General features: G+C 41.3%; 1 protein-coding gene across 1 annotated transcript in view; it reads right to left on the reverse strand.

Moving 5' to 3' along the window:
* Positions 1-10,649: 10,649 nt before the first annotated feature.
* The window catches only part of uacab (uveal autoantigen with coiled-coil domains and ankyrin repeats b), a 41,541-nt gene continuing 32,254 nt past the window's right edge, over positions 10,650-19,936 (reverse strand). Inside the window, exons 13-19 of the mRNA XM_070905714.1 lie at positions 19,378-19,470; positions 18,951-18,981; positions 18,795-18,844; positions 15,821-18,535; positions 15,346-15,498; positions 14,771-14,836; positions 10,650-13,593 (exon numbers count right to left, since the gene is read on the reverse strand). Of these exons, the coding sequence (XP_070761815.1) occupies positions 13,522-13,593; positions 14,771-14,836; positions 15,346-15,498; positions 15,821-18,535; positions 18,795-18,844; positions 18,951-18,981; positions 19,378-19,470 (3,180 nt within the window). The 3' untranslated portion in view covers positions 10,650-13,521. The remainder of the gene's footprint in view (positions 13,594-14,770; positions 14,837-15,345; positions 15,499-15,820; positions 18,536-18,794; positions 18,845-18,950; positions 18,982-19,377; positions 19,471-19,936) is intronic.

The raw sequence follows: 19,936 nt of genomic DNA on the forward strand, positions 1-19,936 counted from the left end.
ACACACAGAGCAAGAGACAGAATTTGGTACAACAACATGAAGGGATTGAAAGGGCGGGAGTTCAACGATGAGTGTGCTTTCACTGAGCCCTAACTGCGTTTATGAGCGTGAAACTGCCCGAGTGCAATGGAGCAGCAGCCTGGTTTATCCATCTGCACTTCACCCACATGGTCAGTGGAGAGTGGTTGAATTAATGGGATTGGGGGCCGTTTTTCTCATGAGAGTAGGGTTTTCAGACAGAGAATGAGGCCACTCGCTCTTTGAGAAAGAGGAGATGTGGTTTAGCTCGACACACAAGCATGTGGCCTGATCGTTGATAGACAATCTGAGAGAGTTTGTGAGGCGCAGGAACACGTGGTGGTGGCCTGAGGTGCCGTACCAGAAACAAAGACAAACTCAAAGGGAACATGCACTTCTCTTCCCTCAGCTTCAGTTTCTCAGTACTCGGCAGCACCACGTCTTGTTATGAGTCTGTCTAACCACTTCCTCATGCTGCTGGCAGAGAGGTCAGGGTTCACTCAGGCACTCTGACAGCCAGAACAGGCTGCAATAACAAGAGCGCTGGAAACAAGACCTCTCTTTTCATTTTATCTGCTCAGCTACTACCTTTTTTCTTCTACCTGCAACCCCTCTCCTTTCCTTCCTGTATCCAGATATTATATTTTTCAGTGAGTTTGTCTCACAGGTGGCCTTGTTATAAACATCCTCCATGTATGTCAGTATCATCTTGACGCTGTCTGATCTTTGTCTGAAGCCAGTAAAGGTAAAAAAACAAAAAACAATCCTTATTTGAAGGAATTTTGAAATTAACCAAACAGTCACAGATTTTGAAACAGCATCCATGCAAGAAGCCGGATGTGTTGCACAAAAATGATGAAATCTATGAAAAATGTAATAAATATGTGAAAGGGGTTAGTGCCAACAGCAGTACTGATAGATGTTGATCTCAACTCACTCGCATAAAAACACAATCTTCTCTGAGGGGAGTGTCACTGTTTTTGGTTTTGTTGCTTTTAAAAAGGATCTCGCCGAAATCAAGCACTGAACAGATGGGGATATGCTGTCCTCTGGTGGTCAAGACTGATGCTGCAGTTATAGAACAATAGCTAATGTCGAGTAAAACTACTTAAATGTGCTAACTCACCAAACCTCAGGTAAAAAAAATGTCATGTTTCACTTAACCTCTTGAAAGTTGTTTTTTCCCCTTAAATGTTCATTTAAACAGTTTCAAAGTTAGAAAAAAAACAATGTTTTCCACAAGTTTTGACAATGTCACAAGTAGCTTGTATCTGCCAGGTCCATACTTCATGTGGTACTTTATACAGTTTTTTATTGCTGCACTGTAACAATAAAAAAAAAAAAATTCAATCTGACATATTAAGTTGAATCAGACCATGTAATTTTTTACACATTTTTTATTTTTAATCACCTTACTAGGACTCTATGACACACTTATGAGTTCTGAGTTTTATGTGGCACCAGTTGGTTTTAACTGACAATAGCCCTCAAGCTAGTTATGAGAACGTGTTAAGAAGACACACTGCAAAGACTGCAGTTCACCATATTTCATAACATGTGGGCTGATCATCCTATTCTATGAACTTGTGCTGGTTATAGGGTTGAACTATACACTCTCTGTTGGCCCACGTATTGTATTCATGAGTGCACTCCGAAAGGATTTACTCCTCTATTTTGAAATTGTTGCACCAAATCCATAAAATTACAGGTCAAAGTCCACTTAGACAGCCATACACCCACAAGTACGTAACAATTCCTCCCCCATATGTCCAACGGCCGTGTCAAGCTGCCAACACACCATGTTTGTGAGACATTAGTTTACATGTTCCTATAAATCAACAGCATACTGTATGTCAAGCACTTATGATTGTCTTGCACAAAGGGGAATAATATGGTGACAATACAAGACAGTGTGTAATTATATTGGGACTATTAAAATCAAAGCATGCTGCACAACTTCTCCAGTACACCATGCTTTATTCACCTCACCAAGTGATTTCAGCTGATGTCTGAGGCTGTTTCCAGTTTCTTTATATAAAGTTTATTGATGGTCTTCTGACCTGCAGACCATATTCACTGCCAGTGGATACAGAAATGTAAAAGATAATGCAAAACATATAATATTACAGCCATCTCTTTTTTAGAATATTATATTATAGGAAATACAATCTTGACCCACCAATGATTAAAAAGGTTGAATCTCTACAAATTCTGTGTTCTTTCAACCTCATGATGTGTACTCACATCTCTTCCTTTAAATGTACGGATAACCCTGACTCATTTCAAAGCCAATCTGCAGTTCACCTCAACACATTCATCCCTTAACTACATTTTCACTTGTCCTCAAAAACAATCCTGCTCTTTGAGTACAAATATAATTCAGTGGACTCGACAAAAGTGGCATTTTAGAAATACAGAATGAGCAACTTCTGTAACTCTCTCCCTCACCTTGACAAAAAGACTTTCTCAATTCCTATATATTCATAAAAAAAAGAAAGAAAACATTGTTGGGCTGCCATAACTCAACAGCTGTAGGTGAATATAAAGTAATTACTGGCATTTTAAAGTTATTTAATGCCCATCTGAAGTAGAACTCACATTAAGCACATCGTGACAATCAAAACAAATGGGTCAGACAGCAACAGAAAGCAGATGCAGCACGGTGAAGAAAGACAGTGGAGATTTGATGCTGGAAGTTGTTTTATTGCTGAAGTACCAGATGTTTGCATTTGATCTCCCAGCAAGCAGCAGTAAGCACAATCCCAGAGGGAGCATGTTGGTATTAATAGGTCAGAACGGTGTGTGTGATATACAAGTCAGCTAAGTGGGTCAGAGATGTGGTTCCTGGACGCTCTGATGGGTCAGCAGGCGGACTTGGAGGTGTATTTGCACAATTCTGCCGAGGATGTCCATCGAATGGCTTTGACCTCTCAGGTTGAGTTCAATATTTGTTGTGTGGATGATTTATAAATATTTCCCTTCTGGTCTCACTAAGGGCAACATATCTTGTCCAAAGCGAAAGCTCTCTCTGAAGTGAGGCCATGAAAGTCAGGTCTGTGAGATGCCTGTATACTTACACACAAACAAAATGTATTCACACACACACACACACACACACACACACACACACACACACACACACACACACACACACACACACACACACACACACACACACACACACACACACACACAATCTACTGTAAAACTCTCTCTCTAACACACACTCCTCTGCAGCTCGTCAAAGCCAAATAACCCCGATCAAGTGAACAGGAGCACTTCCCACGAGATTACAAGATGGAATGCCGGAAACCTCCAATCATTGTGAATTTGCATCAAAGGCATAAAGAGGCAGTCATCGTCCAACGAGGCTGAGATCACAGAGAGGCAAACACTTTGACACGCAGACAATTAGAAGACAACACTCTGTATTTAAACCCTCAAGTTATGTTTAATGAGGGGGGAAAAAAAGGGCAGCAATTAAATCAGGTTACTGCACAGCGGGGGTGGACGTTGTGAGGGTGAAGTGACGAAGCACGTCTTTTTCTGCCTGAATATCAAAAGGTTAGAGTCAGTGATTAAAAGAGGATGCCATTTGTTGTGTGGGAACGTCACAACAACCAATTAGGATTTCATCATTTATTTATTTTTGTAGCTTTTTTTCCCCGAGGTAGTCTTTACAGAAAGGTAGAAAAGCTGCTGTTGTTGATTGGTGGAAATCAGGTACATAACCTCCAATTTTTCACTTACAATGACAATGATGGATGTATGCACATTATAAAAATAGATTTGACTCTTAATCTAACATGTTTCAGCCTGATCCAGCCATTTTGATCATTGTACCAACATTGTATCGGTGTCTGGCCTGCTGTGATCAAAGCTGATCACTAATAACAATTGTGACCCTTGTTTTCAGCAGGATTTTAAAGAAGAAGACACTTCCAAAAGTAAAAGTTTACATAAGTAAAAGTATTTTAGTATGGTATGCAAAATGTACTTAAAGCATCAAACATAAAAGTATTGATTTACAACCTGACAACCCCAATATGGTCACTAATCATGAATTAATAATTTCCTTTAATGAATATTTATAAAGACATCAGTTATAAAGCATGTAGGAAGTACACTTGTAGCTGGTTGTACTGGAGTTTATTTGAATGACTTTAAATACTGAGGGACAGTTTATTCTAGGACATTGCATCGTGTTTTATCATCATCATCATTATCCGGTTGGTATGTAAAAACTTAATCCGCAAAGGAAACTGGCAAATAAATGTAGTAGAAGTATGAAGTAACCGATCAAGGAAATATTATAAGGACAAGTACCTTAAAATTGTACAGAAGTCAATGTATTTAGTTATGTACTAAAGTAAGACACAGAACATGTACTGAAGTAGATGAAATCAGCACAAATTCCAGACTTATTATTTTTGACATACATGGTTACTGTCTCCAATCAAAACTTGGCTAAAAATAACTTCTAATCTAAACATTTGTTTGGCAAAGAACTTAATTGAAAAGTTCTTGATTCTGAGCCGTGTTGACTAAAGATTACCAAATGTGGAAGAAAGGAAAAAATGAATACAGATGTCTCCGTTTTGCAGCCTGTTTACATCTCGTGAACTCCCGCCCAAAGAAAAGAGTTTCCTTTTATGTATCTAATTAGATGGTGTGACAATATAGCCTTGTATAACTTGGTCAGCTCCTAACCGCCAGCCCCGTCCTATAAAGTTGATTTGAAGTCAGACTGAGTTAATATCTACGATCCAACATGACAATAACTCAGCAACTGAAACCACGTCTGAGACAGAAGAGAGACTTTGAGTGTTTGACCTTTTGACCTCCTCGCTACTGAAATCCCAGCGCTGTTGAGGAAATGAACCCCCTGAACCACTACATCATCATCAACCCACTACAAAGCAAAACTAAAAGCTAATTCATGTCGGGCAAGAGGCAGCAAATTAGGCTAAGAGTTGGACGCTTTAAGTTTAAGTCTCAGTCTGGTCTCTACTAAACGGAACAATCAGTGACTGTTGATCAGTTTAAGAAAACTGGACCTCTACATTGTTCTTCAAACATAAATTGTCTTTCTAATTATCCAGTGATACATGACTTCCCATGAGCATTTGACAAAAAAGGGCAAACTATTTAAAACACCTAGCTCTCTGTGACATGTGATATGCCGCTCATTACACCTGTTTTGCTAATAATAAAGTAATAGTTTGACGCTTTGGGAAATATGCTGATTTGCTTTCTTACCGAGCGTTAGATGAGAAAATTTATACCACTCTCATGTCTGTGCGTTTAGTACAGAGCTGGAGCCGGGAGATGATTAGTTTAGCTTAGCATCACTGCTTCCAGCTGTCGTAATTCCCATAAAACCTCAACTTGACGTTTGTCTTTGGATTAAACCAACAAGATATGTCGTGTTAATTAGTGAGGTTTAGAGGTGCTGGTCGGTGGATTTTTTGTTACCTTTGGACAGAGCCAGGCTAGCTGTTTCCTCATGTTTAGAGTCTTGATGCTAAGCTAAGCAAACTGGCTGCTGGTGATAGCGTCATATTTATCATATTTATCTTCTCATCCAAGTGTTCCTTTAAGTGCCTCGCTCTGTGTGACATGTCACTCATTACACCCACTGTGCTCGTAATAATCAAGTTATAGTTCGACACTTTGGGAAACATGCTTTTTTGCTTTCCTCCCAAGAATTAGATGAGAAGATTGAAACTACTCTTTTCATGTTGGTGAGTTTAGTAGAGAGCTGGAGTCAAGGAAGTGATTAGCTTAGCTTAGTATACAGACTGGAAGCAGGGGGAAACAGCTAGCCTGGCTCACTCCGACATTCAAAAAAATACACCTACTAGCACCCCTAAAACTCACCAACTAACCTCTTGTTTGTTCGGCTGATACACAAATGTGGTTTTACAGTCAGTTACATTTCCACACATTTCCAAATATTCAGCCGCAGCAAATGGGTCCTGGTCTTCCTACTGATTACAGTGCCAAAAGGCTGTTGAAGTGATCAAAATACTTTTTCTAAATAGAGTACGGCTGCAGAAGGTCAAAGCTAAATTTCCACACCACTCAATTCTCTGTCTGTATCTTAAACCTGAGTAATATGTAACAGTTATCCCATTTACATGTAATAACTCTTCACTGAGGCACCCTTCGTGTCAGCGGTCTGTTTCGGCTGAACTGGCAACCCGACCAGCATGCCATCCCAAGATACCACAATTGAAAATGGAGCGGCTCCCAAACGCCTACATCAAATCGAAGTCAGTCCTCCAGACTCACAGCTTTTCATCCAGTCCTCATCATGGAATCAAACGCAGCCTTTTCCAACCACACTAACAAGCTCGAGCTAACACCCTCTGGCCTAACCCAATGTCTTTAAGATGATTGAAGCAGCCAAAGGTGGCCTCAGCCATGTTTCCAAGCACCAAGCAACCCCAAAAGCCTTATCCTATTAGACCACATACACCGTCTCATGTGTTGCGCCACGAGCAGACATGCAAAACTGGGGCGATTTTCCGTTTGAGAGCGAGAGATTATTGTAAAAGAAGCGGTGGGAAGGATGACAGTCAGAAGGGAGAGGGAGATGTGGCGGTTTGGGGCCCATCTGTTTCTTGCTAAGTCAATGAAGGGAGGAAGAAAAGCTGAGCAGATACACTAAGCATTAGTGGTTAACCAACTACTAATGAGGGAAAAAGAAAAACATTGAACTCAGATGAAACCGTTTAGCATACAGTGGTGTACTATGTCCTTACTGGGTTTCAGGGAAAGATGGCCAACACTCACGTAAGCCTCATGTGTAATAACCAAAGGGATAAAAAGAAGTGGAGGTTGGGCCTGTTTCTAATCTATCTGTGCGTGTGTTTTAACCCATCCTCAGAGTATAGGAGTCTGTTTTAACGTATGTATCCCATATATGTATTTCCACACCTTTGATACAGCAAATGTCCGGGGCACTCGCCTCTGGTGTAGCCTTGGCATGTAAAGCTTGATCCTCCTGCCAGGGTTTGGGGCTTGAGGGTTTTCATTCGTCTGATCGCCTCTCTTCCTTCATATAATACCCCCACTAGCTTCCCCCTCAAAGCTCTGGAATAAATCCTGGGAAATGAGAGGGCCTCCTGCCCCCTCGCTGCTACTCATTCCCAGGTGTGCAAATCCCAGGTCAACCCAGGATCAGACAGTTACACTGCCAAAGTGTTAGAAAGAATAATAAATGACGGCAGATAAAGAGCACAGGGAGATGTGAGGTGAGGAGCAAGAAAAGGTGAGAAGGGGGGAAAGAAAAAGAAACAAGATGAGATAAAAGAAAGAGATGGGAGAGACAGAGCTTGGTTTCGGGAATGTGAGCCATGCTGAAACCATTCAACTCAAATCAGCACCATGTGTCCTCCAGAGCCTTATTATCCCATAAATGAACTTTATTGAGGCAACAAAGTGCTTTGGAGCTCTGCAAAAACATTAAAGGGGCCCCGCCTGTCTCGGCCTGGAGCCAAGAGTGGTCCGATTCCTCAGGGGACTAATGAAAAAAGAGGGGCCCCTGGCCTCGTGTTCACTGCCCCCAGTGCAGCCTCACAGGCTGGCTGGCCGGCACTGCCTGAGTAATGGCCTATTAGAGACAGAGAAATAGTGAGCAATTACACCAGGGAGACAAATATGGCACAGACCTCTTGACCGACCTGACCTGTGGAATTAACCAGGAAGGAAGGATGACAGACAAAAGGTAAAACAGCGGGAAGGAAGGAAGCAGGAAAAGAAAATAGATGACAGGACAGCAAGGCCTGAGTCATGAGTCCAGAGTCCTTTCTGGTAATTTGATGACTTTACTCACTAGTTATATTTTAGGGTTTCAACAGGGTTCTTTCACTTCATATTGTGCTCACATGGTGCATTTTCCTAAATAAAGTTTATATAAACTGACAAAGAAACTGTGCCTGGTAGTATTCCAGTATATAAGAGCACTGGTTGGTTTCTGTATGCAAAATATAATGACACTGCCACGGTACAGTGCACACAGCACACTGTAGATTAGTGTGCTGTGTGCACTGTACTTAAAGGGGAACTCCACTGATTCTGCGCATCAAGTCTTACAGCACTACTGCATTTGTGAAAAAAAAGTGGCATGAAGTCTTTTGTGGCTCCAGAGGGAGCTGCGTGAAGTCTGATAAATAGTTTCAAGTGATGTCACTTGTGGAAACATCGGTCGGGCTGAAGACTACAAGTCTGATAATTAAAAAAATCTGTGGGAGTGGAGTTTGAAGGAAGTGAGTTTACCAGTAGCCTGCTCCTCTTCTCTGCTTGAGGCTTGCGGCTTGAGGCTACATTAGCCGCAACTAGCATAACACACCACAATCTCTGACAGAACTGTTGGTGGTTGAATTGCATTGTGGGTAATGAAGGCCAGGTTTTGCCAAGAAAGGAGAATGTGTGGAATAAAAAAAACCAAACAATATCTCTGTTTCCGTTGCATCGATTTTGATCCTTGTGTTACAGGCAGTGCAGTGTCAAATTGGTGGAACTCTGGAGACAGACAACAGTTTAATCAAACAGGTTAATCTGAGCATATACAGTAAAATAGGAAGGGTCAATATAACCACCCAGGTGAGGCCAGAAAAACACAGGCAAGACAAGAAGAGGCCTCTGAGTTTCTGTACAGCTAACTATGCAAAGTAAGTCCTCCGGGGAACGAGTGCCGCAGAGGTGGCACACTGCTGTGTGAGATAACAAACGTTCGTGACAGCTCAGAGGACTGGAAGCAAACATGTGGGCGTGTATCTGATGTGTATATAACCACCCGCCTGCTTCCTCAGCCAGTTTACCACTCATGATGCATGCGGTGGACGGCCGGGGCTTACTCCAACATAAATAAAGTCTCTGATCCTTCTTGGGATGACGAATTTTATAAAGATGAGATTCTTTGCGGCCGGGAAAGGGGTTACAATGGTAAACCAAATGGCCGCAAGTGGATGTATGGTACTGATTAGGACCCTGGAAATGAGATTAAAGAGAGATCTACCAACAGATTGAATTGTATTTGCCATAATTGCTGAGAACAGCTTATTCAGTGCAGACCGCAAGAAAGAGAATCATAAAACCAAGGAAGGAGGAGGAGTAGAGAGGAGGGATGGCTGCCACTTGAAACCAGCAAGCTTTTCTCAAAGAAATCAAACCCAGGACAAGTCTTGTATCAATTAGAGGGTGTGTGCATGTTGTGTGTTTGTGTGTGCGAACAGAGGAAGGAATAAAGGATGGATTAGCTCTTACTCATAAACTTCAAGTTCTGCTTTAAGCTTGTATTAATGATTTTTTTTTTGTGTAATATAAGTAATCTTGATTATTTTTAAGAGAAAAGGCCAATTTAACCACATTGAACTTTTTAAATAGAAAATTCCCCTGCGCTCAGTGACTGTGCATGCCATGAATTTGTCTGAAATGAGATAACTGAAATAGCCATGACCTCTGTTCTCGGCATCCCGGTGAAAAGAGCTTTAATGAAAAATAAATCTTGCGAAGAGGAAAAGACCAACAGACAAATCAATGGGGGCACGGGCTCAAAGATAAAAGTGAGCGCTGTGTGCCAAAGAGCTACTCGCTCTCATTCCTGGGTTGATTGTACTTAAAGTGAAACCACATGAACTGAGCTGTTCCCACAAGGGAAGTCAGAGTGTGTGGAGCCAAAAGCACACACATACTGTATGGCTTAAAACACGCTGAAAACCTGGTGTTTCTTGGTAACATTAAAAATTCATGACTAAATGAGCAAAAATCGACATTGAAAAATTCAGGACAACAAACTAATCTGCTTCATGAGATTGTGTGGGTGTAGTTAGATATGATTAGATATGATTGACAGGCGGTCTGGCAACATGAGAAAACAACCAAAGTTGATTAAAATGTTGTTTAATCCTGATTGGTGCACAGAAGTTTGTGTTATCACATTGTTCCAACGGAGCCCCGCCCACTTCAAGCTATCGAAAAAAAAAAAGTAAGAACAAAAACACAAATATAGAAATTTCTCATGTAAAATAACCAAAACTATTCTGACTTTGAGCAGTGGGCTTCTACAAAAACACAGAATCTGCCATAGTAAGAAGCTGATTGAGAGATTTTCAGGAGCCTTTAATACAACAAGAGTAACAGTCTACAGCCATGCTAGCAGTTCTGCGAGGCTTTACTTTCAGCTAAATGCTAACGTCAAAATGCTAACAATGACAATGCTAACATGCTGATGTGTTTGGTATAATATTCACCATCTTAGTTTAGTGTGTTAACATGCTAACATTTGCTAATTAGCACAAAAGACATAATACAACTGAGGCTAATGGGAACATCATTAGTTTTGCATAAACCAATAAAGTATTGTAATATAAGTATACCAATAAAAGTAATGTTTGACTAGATGGTGAAAGTCTATCAAAAGTGGATCTCTAAAGTCATTAAAATACATCTTCTCAGGACCAGGACCAGCTGGTGGCGCTAAAGGAAAAGTCACAAGGTCACCAAAGTCAGTAGGATTAATCCTCTGGGGACCATGAATATCTGTACAAACTTTCATGGCAATCCACCTAATAGTTTTTGAGATTCCTTACTGTAGTAATGACAAAATACAATGAACCAAGATGTAGTTTTCTATGTTAGGCACTTTTATTGATTTTGTATTACTGATTCACAAACACAAATATTATTGCCAAAGAAAACAGATTGGTATACAGTATATTTATTTAACTGGATTCAATTTATTGTGTATGTTGACAGTTTGAGGGACGACAGAAACGAATATCCATAAAAATTTGTGTTAATCCCTAACATCTGCTTTAGAAAGCTACTGTACTATCTGTTGGTGTAAACAGTTTTTGGCCAAAAATAAAAAAACAGAGCAAGAAAGTTTACTTGGTAAGGTGTGTTAGCTGACAGGTAAAGACAGGAGTGCTTCAAATAACTATAACTATTGTCTATCCACATAAATAAAGGAATCTGTTCTATGGTTATCAAATGGCATCCTACGGTAAATGTTACCCTGAAAGTGTTTTGTGCCGTTCTACTTCCAGACCTGCTGAATATCAGAATTGTCACACTGTAGTACAGTAATTAAAGTAGTACAAAGCTATGAAAAATATATCAGTGTAAAGGCATAAGAGAGACTCGCTCAACAATCACAACACCACTACACTACACCATCAAGAGTCACAAAGAGCTGGCTCAGGGGTACGCAACCCTTGCTGTAAGAGAGCTGCAAGTTCACTGCTGCATAAATCAGGTTGTATATTAAGTCAAGCTTCAGCTGGGACATTTACTGTCTTTAAAAAGGTTTAAATGTAATACAAAGCAACAGACATGAGCTGATGAAGCTCATATTTAGGTTTACATTCACATTTTATATAGTCTCTCAACTATCTGTAAGATGTATAATACCCATGTTGAGTACAAACATGCAGCTGTTACAGCTCCCAAAAACAACAACTGCCCACCCCTGAGCCACACTTATTATTACAATTTCTATCAACTTGGCCTGCCAAGTCTCACCACTAGAGGACACTCTGGTTTCAACAAAAAGGACGACGTGCCACCGCAAACTGTAGGACACAGCAAGAGATCTCCACTCCACAGCCCTATGACTCAAATCCAGCACAAACTACGTCCAGACTGTGTTGAGCGACACAACTGAGAGCTCTCCCAAATCTGTCTAACAAGACTATCTACCACATACCAAAATGGCGAGTAGTTTTAGATTTGGATGATTTTACCCTCCTCAGGGTCTTTGGCATTCAGATTTATTCTGAAAACTAATGAGCTAGTTTGGACCTCCAGAAGAAAATGATAACTGTGCCACAAAATGAGTTCAGTCTCAAGAAAGTAGCTGAAGTGTTACAACTGACATGAACAAGGGTAAAAGATAGGTTCTCATTCTTTAGAGTCTGTCTTAAAATAATACTCAGATGCCCATATGTTCATGGAGAGAGGTATTGGGTGCTGTAATCAATCCTTCTGTCCATAGCGGACGTGAAGGAGCCTCCTAATAATACTGTTCCAATGTAAGAGATGGGCGACAAAATCCGCCAGAGTTAGTCTAATCACAAAGGTAACGTCCAAAGTCATCGAGATTTTAGTGCAAAAAGTAGTTTTTTTGTTAGTGATGTCCCTGCGGCTCAGCAAGAAAACACTGTTTGGGGAATTTCATACTAAAAAAAGACAGTAACCTTGAAAGAAACCCACTTTATGAGACCAATTCATATTGCTGAAGCCTCACATCAGCTATGGTTAAACTTGAAATTCATTTTTGCGCAGAATCCCCATCTCTTCCACTGGAATCATGTTAAGAAAGGATCTCTTCACCATCAGTCAGATTACAGAGACCAAGAACTCCTTCAATGAGGGTTGTATTAAAAGGATAGGTTGACAATTTAGTCCATCTAAAAACACTACTCACAGATGTACATTGAAATAGGGTTTGCTTGCTGTAATCATTACGCCTGTTCATACTGGACATTAAAAGATCCTAATGTGTTTTCAATGTAAGTGATGGGGGACAAAACAGTCGTCATTCTGTGGACAAATATGCTCCAAAGTTTATCTGAAGTTAATCTGAGGCATCAAATCAAGTGGATATCTTCGGTTTAGTGCAAAATTCACTCTTTTTGTCGCTATCTGTCACTGCAGCTCAACAAGGACTTCAGATAACCTTTTGAATTTTACCTCCCATCACTTACACTGAAAGTACATTATGAAGGGATCTTTAAGTGGCCTGTATGAACAGGAGAAATGATTACAGCAAGCTAAACCTATTTCCGTGTTCACATGGGCACCTGACTAAAGTTCAAAGACAGACTTGAGAAATTGTGAAGCTATTCTTTGAGGTCAACTTGAAAAAAATGCGAACCTATCCTTCAAATTCTAGCAAACATTGCTGTTAAACACAAACATACTGTATGAGAGCTGACTGTCAGGTGGGAATGTGAAAAGTGGTCTTTGTGTTCATGTCTGTTTTACATTTCAGATGAGCATTTCAAGAGCGAGGGATCTATGAAAGGGACCTACATTTCCAATAACTCCCATATCACTTGATATGAGGGGTTAAAGCTGGATAAAAAAAACATGTATAATATATCTGACAGAACTGTATGGAAATGCTTTTTCACATACCGTACTGTAAAAGAAATGTTAAAAATGTTCCTGTGTATATGAATATCATTAAGTTCACTGGTCAGTTTGATACAGGAATTGATAAAATAGCATTTAAGTAAATTTTCATTTGCTGCGTTTCTACTGAAGTTAGAACACGTTTGTGTCTAAAATCTACAGTTATTCACTTTCACCCACAACACAGAGATTACGTACTACAACGAAAAGGACTTCAGAGCAGAAATTTTGTGAAATGACAAACACAAACACACACCGGGCACCCACAGGGGCCACAGCAGGACGACTCTGCAGTGGGAGATGTGAGAATGGTGAATTTGAGTCAGCAGGCGGCATTTTGTTTTGTTGGAGGAAGCTTTAACACACAAACTCCTGTCTCATGCGGATGATCTGCAGTAAGGCGGCCTGGACGTCCTCATCCATGTGGCCCTTAGAGAGAAACAAAGTCAGAACGGGCTTCAGTTAATCCATTTGTACCACATTTCTCACTGGAAGCTCTGTTGTCAATTACTCACACAGCAGATCATTCTGCGCTTCAGCTCCTGACAGCGACTGTGCACCTACACCTACATTTTAAATAACTGGGCTGAGTCCATATTTTGTTGTACCATTTTGGCCTTTTCGAGGTTTCCTGTTTTGATGAGTGAATTTGCAGCCTGCTCCCACAGGCTTTCCAACCATTACAAATACCATTATATTTTCCCAATCCATCTGCAATGGCTGTCACACAACATTTCACAACACATTTTAGCGTAAACATATGAATCACCTCTGGCATTCGGGTGTTGACAAAGTGCTGAAAGTTGTTTTCAAAACTTGGTTGATGTTGATTTGACAAAAGCACAACCATGATTTGATAAAACAGGTGTGATTTCATAAACATCTTTTCCATATACATACCATTCAATGTTTGCAATGGTGTGATAATCTATTGTGTTAATGTGCATTGCCCGTGTGTCATACAACCCTTCAGAGGTCTGCTGACTGAAAGCTAACTAGAGCTAACTGCTGCAGCTGTGACAGACCCACCGTGCGTTGGAGCAGTTTTGAGCTCCTGTTTGCACCTCTACACCAAGTCAGACAGCATTTCTCACTATTACTTTCTGTTGCCATATGGATGGCGAGACTAGCCTAGCTATGACTAGCCAACAACATTTGTGAAAAAGTTGCGGGGAATGGCCCAGGATTGACACGGAGCATGTTAAATGCTAAATGATAAAGACCGAACACATCTGGGTTCTCCAAAATGTATTTTCTGACTCAAGTCAGCTTTCATCAAATAATGGGTCTTAATGTGTTTTAATGAAATCATTCATCTCTTTTCCAAAACAAGTTACATTTAAGAGCACTTTAAAATTTTAATAATCAGTTTAATTATTCTTTCATGAACTCCACTTTCAGATCACTGAATCTCTGCGAGTTCAACCTCCTTATTGTTGTTCTTAAAATACTCATCAAAAGGTCACGAAGCCGTCTGAATAACAGAACCTAAATTATTTTAATTAAGACCATTGATGGGAATGAGACAGACTCTGAATAGACAATGTGCAGAGGAAGAAAATCAGACAACTCTCACTTTCAACAGAGATTAATGAGAGGAACGTACCTGTGCTGCACTGAGAAGATGAGTTCGATAAATTGAAACCACCTCCCTGTGTTGCCTCTCAGCATCCTAATGGAGCAGAAGGAGAAAGACGACACACTGGTTAATGCTGCCATGTCTTCAACAGCTGGCCAGTAAATACTGATGCGGTGCACTCACATTACAAATCTTCCAGTTACAGTTAGGTTGGTTGTATGTTATATAAAAGGAGTGGAGTTTTTTAGTGTAGTTTTCAGGCATGATGTTTGCTGGCAAGATTCAACTACAGCAACGGAGGTTCTTATTTTCACCCCTATTCACCAAGGAGGTATACACAATGCGATTACTATGATAAATCAGTCACTTAATGTAGTATTTGTATATTTTATTCTATTAGCTACCTGATGAGCCAATAAACCAAAATGACTAATGTGAGGAGATTGCTGCATTCATTTTGTAAATGTCCCTCAATATCAAATGAAAATGAAGGTCCTGCAGTTGTTTTTCAGTCAGTCACAAACAAATAGACAGTTACTGTGCACTAAATCTAATTAAATATAAAGCAGAACATGCATATGTTTACATAATTGTCCACTCACAGCCAGCTGCTGCTGTAGGCTCTTGATCTGGGCTTGAAGAGTGTCCATGTGCATTGTTTGTCTCTTATTAGGTGCGTTGCTTGTGTAAGCCAGCTGGGACAGACCATTCAGTGCCTGCTTCAATCGCTCAACATCTGTCAGCAACTCTGTGATCTGACGCACACACACACACACAAATATTAACGTTAATGTTCATACATTTTTTCATTACTGTATCAAACACGTAACAAACCTGAAAGAAGAAATGAATCTGTAGAAATAGAAACAAATGCAGACTCTTTGCTTAGAGTCAAAACAGACAAACAAGCTGGATTACGATATTATAGTATACTAATTTATAGTAGATACATTAAGCTATAGTTAAACACACATACTACCTGTACCAAAAGTAGTTTAAATAATAAAACCATGACTGAGCACTGTAAAATCTATTAATAGTTAAATCTTAATGTCATTTTTTTTTTTTTTTTACTACCTTCTTGTCTTTGGCTTCAGTCTGCTGAGCTGACGTCTGAATCCTCCTCTGAAGATCACAGATGGTGCTGAGCGACTCATCATATCGCTCTTTCAGCTCCCTAATTTCTCTCTCAATGGTGCGTCCCTTCTCCTGGACAGCCTCCATCTCTGTCCTGGCCCTGCTCTCACCCTCCCTGGCTTGCGTTGACCCCAGATGAGCCTTCTCGCACTCTTCTGCTAAGCTCAATAGCTTGTTGCTCAGGTTGGCAGCCTCCTCCTGCAGCTGCTGCTTCTCCTTCTTCAGCTGGTTCATTTGGTCTTCCTTATAGCGAATTTCCTCGAGCGCCTGTGTGGCTTGAAGCAGCTCAGATTGCAGGGCAGATATGTCTTCAGCTCTCTGGGCGTTGTTCTCCTCCTCTTCGCGGAGATCCATTCGAAGCTTAGCGACTTCAGCCTCCAGGGCTTCCTTGGCCTTGGTCTGTTGTTGTAGCAGAGATGCCTGATCCCCGCGGCGCTCCTGAAGTTCTTTCTGTAAGGCACAAACCCTCTGGGCCTCCTCCTGCTGTGCCTCTCTTGCTTTCTTGCAGTCGGCCTGGGCTTGCCGCATGGCATCGTGAAGGGCTCTAAGCTCTGTGTCATATGTTGCTATCCGAGTCAACTCTGATTTCAGACGCTCCTGTAGATTCTGGATCTGAGTGTTGCAGAGGGCATTCTGGTCTTGAACATCAGCTTTCTGAACTGTTACCTCCTTGTGCTGCTGCTCCAAGTTGACCAACTTCTGAGTCAATTCCTCAAATTTACTCTTGAACTCTTCCTCCACATCCTTGTGCTTTTCACTGGTAACTAGAGCAGTGTCTAGTCTCTGTTGAACAGATTCAATCTCAACCTTTAGTGTGTCTTTCTCCTGTTTGTTGCTCTCTCCGGCTGACCTTTCTTTGTTATACTTCTCTTCCAATTCCAACAGCTTAACCGTCAACTCCTTCACCTGGGCACTGTAAGAGTGCTCTTTTTCCTCAGCTGCTGTCAGTGGGATAAACTTGGACTGAATAGCCTCCTGTATGGTATCAAGTTCTTTCTTCTGAGCCTCCAGTTCTTGGGTAAGCTTTACAGTTTCCTCCTGGGCCAACACATACATCCCTGACACCTCGTTTGCTCTATTCTCTGCCTGAACCACAGTAGCATTCAACTTATCTGTGATAGCTTTGTGGTCTTTTACACTAATACAGTCTTTTTTCATCTCCAACAGGACTTTTTCCAACTCTTCTTTCAACTTATCATTTCCTTCTTTCACTTTCTTCAGTTCTTCCCCACTTTCTTTTTCCTTGGTCTCAAACTTCAACATCTCAGCTTTAACACTCTCTAAGGTGGAACTTAACTCCATCTTCACTTTCTCGTGCTGCTGTCTGGGAACATACTCTCCATCCAAGCTCTGTCTCAGAGTCTGGCTCTGTGTGGTCAGCTGTACACACTCTTTATCTCTGTCTTCACATCTCCTCTGCAAAAGTTCAAGTTTCTTCATCAGGTCGGCATTCTGAGACCTCAAAGCGTCCATTTCACTCTGGTGTCTCTCACTGGCACTTTGGAGACTGCTGATGTTCTCCTGCAGGGTGGCCCTCTCGGTCTGAAGCTGCTGGACTTGTGCCTCTGCTTTTCCGTAACGTTCGCTGGCTTCCACCAGTTTGTCCTCCAGCTCCTCCAAAGCCGTTACCATGTTCCTCCGAGCGTCCTCGTGATGCTTCATGGGTATAAAGTCGATCTCAATCCTACTGTTGAGCTCATCCAGCTGCTCTCGTAGTATATCTCTTTCCTCCTCACTCTCCTCGACCTCGTGAATTAGAGCCTGGCTTTTGGCAGTCACATCGACTAGTTTCCTTTTCAATGAAGCATTCTGCTCTTCGAGAGCTGCCCGTATCCTCTGCTGCTCCTCAGCGGACATCGCCCCCGATCCTCCCTGGGATGACGGACCGTCCAGCTTTCGATGGAGCTCTGCCACCTCCTCCAGCACACGATCATAGTCTTCCCTCAGCTCAGCAATCTGACGTTCCTTCTCGTCAACCGCATTCGTCAGCAGGTTTTTCATGTTGTCAAACTTCTCAGCTGGCACTGTGTTACCATGTTTAGTCTGTGTCTCCTTCAACTGGCTTTCCATTTCTAAAAGGGTTTCTGCTAGCTCATCTCTTTCTGCAGTCAGAGCTCCCAGGTCTTGGTTCAGCCTTTCTGCCTCAGCTGCTAGCTGGCTCTCGCTGCTCTTGTACTCCTCCAAAGCCTTCTCGCTCTGTTTGAGGCGGTTACGAACGCGCCCCACTTCGGCTGAAGCCCCTTCATACTTGACCTTGATATCCTGGAGCTGGGCGCGCAGTTCTTCTGTCGCCTGGCCTCCTAAGTGTTCTTTAACAGCGACAACATGGGCTTGCAGCTGTTTGACCTTACACTCAGAATCCAGCATCCTCTTCTGGACGTCCCCTAAGGCGTCCTCGAGTTCTTGAACCTGCTGGTCAGCCTGTTTCTGGATGGTGTCTCGGCTCTGAACCAGCTCTTGGCACTCTCGGTTTTTACGGTTCAGGGCAGATTGAAGCCGTGCCGTCTCTTCCTCCGCTGCCTGCTGTCTTGTCTTGACCGCCTCAAGTTCTCGTCGGAGTGCATCCAGTTCACCGGAGAGGTCCCAGCCTACAGTGGGCTGACTCTTCTCTGGAAGTTTGGACAGTGAACGCGACATGGCCGGATTCTGGAGCATCTGCAGAGCAAAAACATATTGGTACAAACACACCAAATGTAACAAAAATTGAATTATTACTGTAAGCAATGCTGTGACAAAAATTATTATTATTAGTCATTTTTATGGAAAGCCAAACACTTCATTTGAGAGTAAACAATAGATGCTGTTCCACAAGGTCACCTCAGCTTTTTTCCTCCTTTGATTTAGATGCAAACTAACACTGTATATTTAGACATTTGCAAGTCATACGAAACTGTTCCACAGATGAAAAACGTACCTGATCAGAATCCAGGCTGTGAGCTTGTTTGACCAAAGTGTTTTCTTTACCTGCAAAACAAACAAAACATTCAAACATACTCATTGTCTGCTGGTGAAGTTTGAAATAATGGTATCAAATTTTTCTTTATGATTCAAGAAATGGAAGGAAGCTCACCTTTGATAACAGACTGCCCGGAATAGTCCCCCTGTGAATACATATAGATACACATACTCATTACAAAGTTGAACTGAGACTTTTTAGACTTAAAGTAATGATATTTTTAACACTGGAACATTATGACCTCCATGAAGGGAGGATTTATTCCATGGCTGTTGTATTAGAGCATTAGGTTTAGCTAGCTGTACCTAATAAACTGGCAACTGGACGTATACCAACAAAGAACTTATAAACAACAATTTAAGACTTTCAGCCTTCAGATATGAATACTGAATTCTCAGGACAACAAAATGTAAATCACAATGTAAAGCAAGTACTTACTAAATATACATATCAAGTCTGAATACAAATAAAAAAATCTTAAAAACCGATTTGATTTCCCTGAGGATTCAAGTAGAAATCAGATATGTATAAAGTCACTGACCAAAGTGCTTCGCAGCTGGACCTTGACAGTCTCCAGGCCTCGAGCCCCTTCCTCTCTTTCTTTGGCACTGAGTATCACCTTCAACTGCTCCTTCTGATTCAAGAGAAAGAAAAGCAAAAGGCATGAGAGAGTCAAGCGAGAGTAACCAGAGACTTTCAGATGAATAAATGGCGACTGACGAATTGAATGACGGCAAATACAGCCTGGGTCTGAGTTCACCTCAAGAACTGCTTATTCATATCAAAAGAAATAGAAACGCAGCTTCATTCAGTGCTGTTAGCAATAGCTAATTATTTGTATTAGTTTTTGATAAACTGAAGAGTTCTTTGTAGTACACTAAAGCACACTTCTTAACTTGTGCACAAAGAAATTTGTGGGATTCACAGATTTTTCATTTTAGTTGGTCTTTCTTTCCCTACTTTCATAACGAGACTAGGACATTTTTTTTTAAATATTTGTTTCAGGAAATTACAACATTTTGAATTGCTACAGCACTTGACCTCAAATCCTGAGTGTGTGGACCTGGTTGGATGTTATCCATCAAGTCACAATTGAGTGG

This window comes from Enoplosus armatus, chromosome 1 (genome assembly GCF_043641665.1).
Source record: "Enoplosus armatus isolate fEnoArm2 chromosome 1, fEnoArm2.hap1, whole genome shotgun sequence".
In the NCBI taxonomy this organism is placed as follows: Eukaryota; Metazoa; Chordata; class Actinopteri; order Centrarchiformes; family Enoplosidae; genus Enoplosus; species Enoplosus armatus.